The sequence below is a fragment of the Pteropus vampyrus genome, unplaced genomic scaffold, assembly GCF_000151845.1.
Source record: "Pteropus vampyrus isolate Shadow unplaced genomic scaffold, Pvam_2.0 Scaffold15, whole genome shotgun sequence".
Classification (NCBI taxonomy): Eukaryota; Metazoa; Chordata; class Mammalia; order Chiroptera; family Pteropodidae; genus Pteropus; species Pteropus vampyrus.
In genome coordinates, this window is record NW_011888796.1 from 6,805,264 (window position 1) to 6,815,687 (window position 10,424).

The window sequence follows — 10,424 nt, forward strand, 5'->3', positions numbered from 1 at the left end:
TTTGTAAATAGTCATGCTCTAATTTTAATACGGTGCTTCTTCTCCTATCTTTATGAGGATTGGCTCAGAGAATATAATCAAGATTAATAATGAAAACTTAAAACAGGCCATTGTTACTGTTTTAAAATTACTCAAGTGATTGCTCTCATTAGGATCAAAAACACTAAAAAACTTAAGTGTTGAATTAAATTTATTGATGCATTTTTAGGAAAGGAGTGTAGAGAGATTTCTTCTCTTTCTCTTCCTGCTCCCCTTATTCTGTCTGTCTTCAGTTTAGTTTCCTTTTATTCACCTAATTTCTTTCTCTCATCTATACTAGTCTCTTTCAACTGGAACAGAAGGAAAATATCCCTTTTTGGATTCTGGACATAGTGAGAAGGAAAAAAAAAAAAATTACCTTTCCAGGTAATCCAAATGCAAAGAGTCCAAGATCTTCATAAGATGTTACAGCTGTTAAGAGAAATTATAATTTTCACTTTTACACAAAACTATATGTGCACCAAGACTTAAAGGGAAAAGATCTATTCCACTACTACCTTAGAGATACTGGATGGTCAAATTAAATTTAAAACAGAAGTAACCACTTTCTGGGAAACTTTTGAAGACTTATGGTCTGTCAGGAAAGAGTCCTCTTAGAATAAATAGAGCTTAGCAAATCACAAGATTGTCTACCAACCATCCAGGCTGCATTAATTCAAATGGAATAATTACCGAAGAACAACCCCACTTCTCACTTCACAGTACTTGCGTACTACACTTTCCAAATGTAAGTTTTTGTTGGCAATGGTTTATGATAATTGCATATGTAAATAAAGTTAGATAAAGTATGAAAGTTGTATCATACTTTCACAGACAATCACTTTTCCAGCTACCTGCAATGATGATAATGTGTTCATGATAGAAGAAATACCCTGATCCCCCAATTAGTAGGGCACACGTTTTCTATTTCATCATAAAAGAGTATAATGTTATATTTTTATTCCATATGTTCAAGAAGTATGGTTACAGAAAAGATGAAAATTAAATGGCTTATAAAAGAACTAAATTTGTCCTACACCCATATAGCCTCATGTTCTAACTAGCGACACCACTGGTAAAAATAAGAGAAGTAAAAACATTTGTATAATCCTATTGTTTGAAAAGTACTTAACCTTACAGTCCTTACACTAAAAAGAAGCAGACTAGCAGATATTAAGAATCAGTACAGCAACACACATCTCCTATTGAGTCAAAGATATGGCTTATCATTTCTTAAAGCAAGTTTTAATATTTTGGGACTAAAAATATACATGGGTTTTCTTTAAACTGTCACTAAATTAACAAAAAACTCCTCTATACTTACATAAACAAAGACTGCCAAATATGTAAAAATAAGCTTTTAAAAAATCGTATACAGTCTTTATATGCTACAACAAAGCCAAAAAGAAAACACTAAAATCCTGAAAAAAATGAGTTTTAATAATTAAGAAAAATATTAACTTTTTTTTTTTGCCAAGTATACATTTAAAATTTTAACTCTATTATCAGGGTTGATCAAAGAATTTAGAAACTTTTTGGATTTTACAAATATTTTTAAAAATTTATTTACATACTACTAAACACAGTGGGCAAGGACATTTTAGTTTTGAATTTGGGACACAATTTCATTTTAAGTAGGAAGCTTTATGCTTTAACAAGGAAAGACTTCAATAATAATCTTACAGAGGCAGATTTTAGCTATACGGTTGACCTTTGAACAATGTAGAGGTTGACCTCTGAGCAGTCAAAAATCTATGTATAACTTTTGATTCCCCCAAAACTTAACTACTAATAGCCTAGTGTTGATCAGAAGTCTTATTGATAACATAAACAGTCAATTAACACATATTTTGTATACGTATTATATATTGTATTCTTACAATAAAGTAATTTAGAGAAAATAAAATATTAAGAAAGTCATAAAGAATAAATACACTTATAGTACTGTACTATATTTATCGATACTATAAGTTCATGTCATCTGTTTCCAAGATGAATCATCTGTTAGTACCTACGTCAATACTGTCTTATATGATACAAAACACTATAGATGATACATGTATTATTAACACCAGGCTTCAAATTTGAAAATATAATTTGGAAAAGAAATTCATATTTACATGTATAACAATTCATGCATTGATAAACAAAGAAGCAGCGATATGATTCCTTTATGGTAGCTAGAGTAATTGACAAAATTGTTTCACGGTTGTGAAAAAATCTCCAAAAAATTTTTCCAATATATTTACTGAAAAAAAACTGCATATAAGTGGACCGCATAGTTCAAACCCATGTTGCTCAGGGGTCAATTGTATTTTAGGACATAAAATTAAAAAGCAGAATTACAAAACTAAGAACTGAAATTTTTTCCTCCTATGGGAAATGCCAACATTTTTTTTTTCCAAATAAACATATTCTAAAATGAATGTCATCACAAAACTTAACATTTTAATCAGTAAATTTTTACTAGTTTGTTTTAATATTCCTAAACATAATTGAGTGTTAATGTTACATAGGAGCACGATTCTTTATGTTTAACATTCCAAAGCCTTGGTATGTATATTAAAAACTAGAAAAATTTCTAGATGTTAGCTTCTATCTAATTTGACATTGAGAAGGTAATTTTGTTATACAGTATGTGTGTGTGAACCAAGTCTCCAGAAGGTCTCTGGGTCACTATGAGGCATGAGATTAAAACAATATCATTGTTCACGTCTCTTTTATGTTAATGTTAACTGTGTCTATTCTTTCTTAAGAAAAACTTTCCTTCCAAGAATTTAAAGCAAGGAGACTTTTCAGTGTTACACATGAAAATATATCAAATAATTTGCTTTTATTTAATTTAATTTAGTTTTATATATTTTTATTTTTATTGATATACAATATTATATTAGTTTCAGATACATAATATCATGATTTACACTTTTGTACATTACAAAATGATCACTATTATAAGTCTAGTTACCATCTGTCACCATACGAAGTTATAACAATATTACTGACTATATTCCCTATGCTGTACTTACAACCCTGTGACTTATTTCTTTTATAACTACAAGTTTGTACCTCTTAATCCACCTTCACCTGTTTCTCCCATCCTCCCCTCTGGCAACCCACCAGTTTGTTCTCTGTATCTATGAGTCTATTTCTGTTCTGTTCAAATAACTTGCTTTAAAAATGACCCATTTTGCACTGGTTTCTCAGTTGGTGAGCAAATTATCATGATAATACTCATCAAAAAGTTTAACTAGAGTTTATTTTTAAATAGAATAAAGCAAGTACAGATTATATATTTAGTAAACATGAAAAGCAAATAACTTTCCCACAAGCAAAAATTATGATATTAAAAGATTCCAAAAAGAATTGTATTTCAATTATTTAAATTTACAAAAATTAAACATTTACTTGTAATTTTAAAATTAGAACACAACCTTTATTATTCCAGAAAATATAATCAAACCAACAGCATAATAGAGGTAGTTGTAATTCCAACTTCTGACAATAGTGGTATACATTTTAGCAACCTCGAATTGTTCTCTATTACTTTCTAGTTTTATAAAAATATTTCAAAATACAGCACAGTCCCAAATTCAGAGTGAAAAAGGCTTAAACTTTTAAGTGGAGACTGAGTACAATGTTCAAATCCTAACTCTGTCTTTCAAGTCAGCATATCTGGCTAGTCTTTCAGTTCTGTCACTGTCATATATCTTTTATGTTGCAAAATCAGAAGCACTTTTCCATATCTGAGACATCATGAATACAAATAATGGTTTCTGGCTTAACATTGAGGCTTTATTAAAATAAAATATGTACACAGTCAGCCAAATGCTTTATCTCCACATATTCACTTTTTAATGGTTTTCTGGATCATCTAAACATAAACTGAAACAACACTAGTGAAATTCTTTTAAAGTTCTGTCATTTGGGTAATTAAGATGCTGGGAACAATATAAACTGGTACTGACTTTTGGAATGCAATCTGAACAGTGAACTTTTAAAATATTTATAAGATTTGACCACTAAGAGCTTCCATCTTAGGAAATAAGACAAAAATCAGAGAAATCATTATATGCAAAGATACTCATCATGCATTATTTACAGTGAAAATAAAAAACTACCGAGGGCTCTACAATGGTACAGTAGTTAAGTAAATTATGGTTAAGTATACCTGATTGAATAATATGTAGCCATTAAAAACTGTGTTTATAATAACATGGAAAATGTCAATATTAAGTGAAAAACAGGATTCAAATATGATCCATAAAGCAAAACACAAAAAGAGTGGAATGAATTATAAACAAGTGGCTGTGAAGTCATCTTTTTCTTCTTTTTTTGAGGGAGGGGAATTTCAAATATTCTGCAATTACTATAATGGTATGCTAAAACTTTACTTTTTAAAAAACATATTTGAATAGTTCTGTTTCCTCCAGCTAATATCTGATAGGGTTTATTTAAGCTGCAGTTTTTAATTTCTCTGGTGTTTAATAATTTAAGTGTCACTTTGTCTACTACTAAGGGATTTTTTTTTCTGTTCTTTCATATGATCAATGTTTTAATATCTTATTTATAAAATGAAAGAGGTTTTGAGAGATATCAAAATAAGATGTGGTGATGACCAGTCACATTAATAGCACATTCCCATTGAATAGGAATAACATTAATTTTGAAAACTGTGAAATTAATTCAGCCTTTTACAGGAATTCATACGAGCAGTACTTGGCACAATCCTCCTGAAATAACTGAAAGCAGTCATAAGCTATCTATTTTAGGAAATTATATTTTGATATTAAAGAAATCAATATTATGTTTTTGAGGGAACAGAATGGCTGTAAAACTTAATGAAATAAATTGGGGAAAATTTTCATCTTTAATGTACCATCAAGGCACATATTAGTGCTATTTTGGCTAGACCAAGACCGTGGCCTCCACAGGAATCATTTGGAAAGCTGCTTCCCATGAAGCAGTGGAATATTTCCAGCTAGTTACTCCAGTGTTCTGTCTGCTTTGCATTTTTTCTTCAATGAAATAGGACAATTAATAAACTCTGGTTACAGCACAAAGCCCAAGTTTCAGCAGCAGCAATATTATCTTTGGATCTGGATTGAGGGACAAGAGTTATTCAAAAACAGTTCAACTCTCAGAAAGTTGGCCATTTGGAATGTACCCTTATTATTTTGAAATATTTTTCTTTCTTGTGTTTTCAAGCACTTTCCTCTCACTATTTTTCTCCCTAATAGTGTCAAGCAGGTCCTTCACTTATTGAATGTCTGCTATGCAATTAATTACATTGCCACTTCTGATCTTTCTTAATATGTATTTAAATGTCAGTTTACCAACTAAATATAGTATGATTTTGGAGAACTCAATGCAGTAAAAAAATAGAATGCTGGAATACTAAGAATACTCTCCTTTCAAATGGCACAGAGGCTGTGTTATTGCATGCATAAGGAAAGCTCTGGGATCCCCATATACTGCTTGGCTCTGCAGTGAACAATATTTACATAATCATATCCTATAAATGCTATTAATTAATTTTTGACTTTTAGACTCAACATATAGATAAAACATGAATGACTTACATATGAATACAAACAGAAAGTAAATATTGTCAACCTGACCATGTAAGGGCATCTCAGAAAGACTATGGGAAAGAAAAAGAGAACAGGTGAAAAGAAGGAGCACTAATATCATATATGGAGAGAGTCGAGACACTGTCTAAAGCACATGTAACAAAAATAAGGGTTTAAATGTATTATTTAGAGTTACAAAACAATCATTAAAATTAGAAGGGGGAGGAGAGAATTAGTGTATCCAAGCTAACTCCTCGCTTTTCACAATGAAATGTCAACATATGATCTCTTAAACCAATAAATAACAGTAGAAGAATATTATGTAGACTTAAGACGGTAACACCAAAACTTAATAACAAAAACTCTCAATGTTGCTAACTTTGGGAAATGGAACTAGAGGTGAGGAAGAATGGGTGGGGAAATTGCTTCAAGTCCTCCTGTAACAAGTGTGCACACACATACGCACACATGCACATATGTGTGTGACCATATATTTTTTGATAAAAATAAAAAAGGTTAACTTAAAAATATGTTTAACTCTGCACAGACTCACACCCATCCTTTCCCTGTAGCCCAATAACAAAAAAGTTCAATTTCTGCTACAGGAAACACCTACTGTAACATCAAGGCAAATTGTATGGAGTCACTGCATGAGCAGAGCACACACGTAATCTAGCCCACGGTTTCTCAACCTCACCACTACTGACATTTTTGGCCCAGATAATTCTTTGTTGTGGAGGGCTGTCCTGTGCATTGTAGGATGGTTAGCAGTATCCCTGGCTTTTATCTACTAGATGCCAGTAGCACCTCACACTCCCCATCCCCAGCTGTGACAACCAGAAATGTCCCCAGACGTTGCCAAATGCACCTGGAGGAGCAAAATCAAGCTCAGCCAAGAACTACCCATTAGACAGAAGGATGCGACAGGAACACCAGTCCACTGAAGATGAAGTCACATAATCAGTTCACTTAATTTAATTGTAAGTCTACTGAACTATGCTCACTAATGAAAAGTAGAAAAAGAGATGAAAATATAGTTTGGACAGCCATCATTCCAAACAATAAGCAAATGCTCACAGTGAACACTGAAATAAAAAAGGAATCAACACTCTTTCGGTCAGTTTCAGTTCCTGTGTGCTCTCACAGTGACAGCATCTTGCAATGCTGAATGGTACTCATCGTGACCCTGAAATAATCCATTTCATATAGTACCCAGACCAAGGCTGGGTGAAAAAAAAGGCTCTCAGCTTTATTGAGAAATGGTATGTTAGCTTCCAACATGTTGTATAAATGTTGAACACTCTATTTGGTAAACTATATAAGGAATTTTCAAAGGTAATTTTGACTATACATAATTTTGCCTTGTATGCTGATTTCATAATTTTAAAACAGAATCTCTCTGTAGCTGTAATACATCCATCCAGTCATCACCCAAGTATCCAACTTATATTAAATACCCTCTATGTGTTAAGCACAGTTTGGTAGATGCTGAGAAAAAAAAGGTTAATGGTTTGAATATACACTGAATTATCCAGGAATACAATTACCATGTAAATGTATATTTTGTTTTGTTTGGAACTCTGTCAAAAATTGTTCAGCTTTTGGGAAAGTCACATAACCAACAGCAGTTACTTTGGTTTTGTTTCTCCCTTTATTTTACTGTATGGCATTACATTAAGTATAAATAGTGTATTAGTTTCCTATGGCTGCTGTAACATATTATCACAAACTTGGTGGCTTAAAACAACAGAAATTTACTCCATCACAGTTCTGGAGGCCTAGTTTCCCTGGGTTAAAATCACAGTGTCAGCAAGGCAATGCTCCCTCCAGAGAGTCTAGAAAGAATCTGTTCCTCACATTTCCCTGCTTCTGGTGACAGCTAGCATGCCTTCATCTACGGTCATATCACTCCTATCTCTGCCTTTGTGTCACAATGCCTTCCTCTCTTCTGTCTGTGATCTCCCTCCATGACACATGTGACTGTGTTTAGAGTCCACCAGGATAACCTCCCCATATCAATGTCTTTAACTTAACCATAACTGCAAAGTCCTTTTTTGCCATATAAGTTAACATTCACAGATTCCAGGGATTAGGATATGGATATCTTTTCAGGGGCCAATATATATCCCACCACTGGTAGGTTACATACCTCTAGGAATTTCATTTCAGATAGTAAAGGGAGCACCTAGAATTTTTTTTTTCATAAAAGGAAGGTACTGCGATGGATTGTGCTGAGAATCCCTGTTCTAGAGAGTTTAAGCAAAACAAAAAACAAAAAAACAAAATGCAGAGCATAAGGGGCCATTTTACTCCTTACTTCCTCATCATCGTTAAAAATTAAAATTCTTATAAAAATTGTAACCTTATTTTAGAAAGAGGAAGATAGGGGACTGCGTTCTCTTTCTCAGTAAGTTTTAAGAATGATCGAAATTCTCTTTGAAAGTAACAAAGTGGTGAATCTCAGTATCTACCTTGACTCTTTTCAACCACCTTAGTGCCTTCTCTCTGCCTCAATAAAAACTCCAAATTCCTTAGGATGTGACACTTGTCTATCTCATTAGTTTCATTTTCTTCTCTGTACATTGTGCACAAATAATAGTAAACTGTTTTTTGTACTTTGAGTAAAATATGCAGTATATGCCTTTGTACCTTTGTATATGCTAGAGTATTCTTTTTTGCTTGTCTGTTAGTCAAATTCCTTTTCAGCTTAGTCCTCTGTTAAAATTTACTGACCCTCAATCCCCAACTCAGACAATCAAATCACTACCTCCTCTGAGCTATCACTGCACCTTACACATATTTAAATTATTACACTCATCACAATAGATCATAAATTATTTGCTTGTATATTTGTCTCCCTTATTAGAATATACGTTTTTTTCAGGGAAGGAAGTGATTCTTATTTATCTCTGTATTCTTAATAGATAAGAGTACTGAATGAATGAATGAATGAATGAATGAAAGAAAGAAAGAACGAACATCTATCCTGGGCTTTAGTTCTAGGACCTGTCTATCTAGATATACTACAAAGTCCATGTATACAAAACTGAACTCATTTTTATTTTGAACCAACACCTCCTGCTGTACTCTTGTCTCTATTACTGACATTATCAATAACCGAGTATCCCATGCCAGAAATCTGAGAAGCATCCTTAGACAATTCCTTCGCCTTTACTCTGCACATTCAATCATCAGCTCCTCTCAATTATAACTCCCCCACATTCCTTAGCCTCTCTCTTTTATTCCCCTTGATTATGCCTTGTTTCAATCTCCCATTATTTGATTCTTAGACCTCTGTAACATCCAGGCCTGATTGCTAACCTACTCAGGTATTGTTAGTAAAAATTAGAGCTAGACAGACAAATGAGAAAGGCACTCCCTTTGGAAAGAAGGAACAGGATTTCCATCCTAAACACAATCCCAAGGGCAAGCATGGAGGTGGCTCTTAGATCTGGTGCTCAGTTGTTGTCTGGGAAATTCCCTTTCTCTCCTGTGCTACATCTCCCGTTTCCTTTGATACTCCCTAACTTTGTTAAATGGCATCTTCCACTGATTACTAAGCAAGGATGCATGACAGAGAATTTTTGAGTTCTTTCATGTATGAAAATGTCATTATTCCACCTTCACATTCAAATGATAGTTTAACTGGGTATAGAATTCTATATTAAAATCATTTTCCCCAGAATTTTGAAGGTCATCCTCAGACTAGTATGAAGGACATGGAAGAGTGGTTACTTGAGAGGACTACAGGGAAAGCAGTGTTCTCACATGACTTAGGTTCTCATAGAGTAAGAAAGTGAAGGAAATGTTTAGAGAAGAGTCGAGTACACGGGAGTTTTGCTTCTGACTGACCAAAGTGGAAGAGTTTCTGGATTTGGGGAGAAATGGAAGATGAGGTCAGAATATGGATGACAGAGCCATGTAGGATGAGTCTGGGAAATGAAGGATAACCTAGGACTCCTGAAGTGACTGACAAAAATTGAAGTAAAAGGTATAATGTAATTAATCCAAATGATCTCAAGGCAAATAAAGGTAATAATTAAGCGAATAGTGGAGACCGGGGACTAGGGAGTAGGGATTTGACCAGAAGCATGCAGAGTTCTAGAACTCTCATTCTCTCCAGGGGAGAGGGATGTGGAGGCCAGAGGAGGGGAGCTATGAGTTTATTCCCAGAACACAAATGTTTTCCCAAAGAACTGCAATGAGCCAACTGTTTCACAGCAATGTGTACAACATCTTGCAATCCTGAAGGGTTTTGCCCCAGTGAGAACTCGATAATAAAAGTTAGTACCTACCAAGGATCTGGCATTTCATATACATTATTTTATTTCATTCTCACAACAATCCCAAGAGGAAAGTATTATCATTACCACTTTATAGGGGACAAACTAAGGCTAGAGACCTTATATGCTACCTCAGCTCCCACGAAAAGTCCTGACAGACCTCAAACCCTATATAAAATCTAAAATAGCAGAATTTCATATGAAGAAGTCCTTTATTTTTATAAAGATAAATATTTCTCTTCACCTTTTACCCTCCAAATAAATAAAGTTCTTTTGTAGAGATTTATAATAGCCCTTTCTCAGACCATTCAATTCTATATAAGCATAATATTACTTTATGATAGTCCAACAAACTGAAAAGATAATTTAGTTACATTTTATTCTCTAGTATATTTTTTAATAGCCTACCTCCACAGAGAATTTTACAATGACTGAAGAAATTCAATCAACAGAAGGTGCATCAGTGTGTATGAAGAACCATGAAGAAGTTAGTTCATGGACCAAGTAAGCTACAAACATCAAAAAAAAAAAAAAAAAAAAAAAAAAAAAAAAA

General features: G+C 33.3%; 1 protein-coding gene across 11 annotated transcripts in view; it reads right to left on the reverse strand.

Annotated features, from left to right (window-relative positions):
• Window positions 1-10,424, reverse strand: part of SLC38A6 (solute carrier family 38 member 6) — a 65,630-nt gene that overhangs the window by 47,519 nt on the left and 7,687 nt on the right. For 4 of the 11 annotated variants that reach the window (XM_011384713.2, XM_023527145.1, XM_023527150.1 and 1 more), the window contains one exon: window positions 398-450. The exons of the other annotated variants lie outside the window; for them this stretch is intronic. In XM_011384713.2, coding sequence (XP_011383015.1) covers window positions 398-450 — 53 coding nt within the window. The remainder of the gene's footprint in view (window positions 1-397; window positions 451-10,424) is intronic. 11 annotated transcript variants of the gene reach the window in all.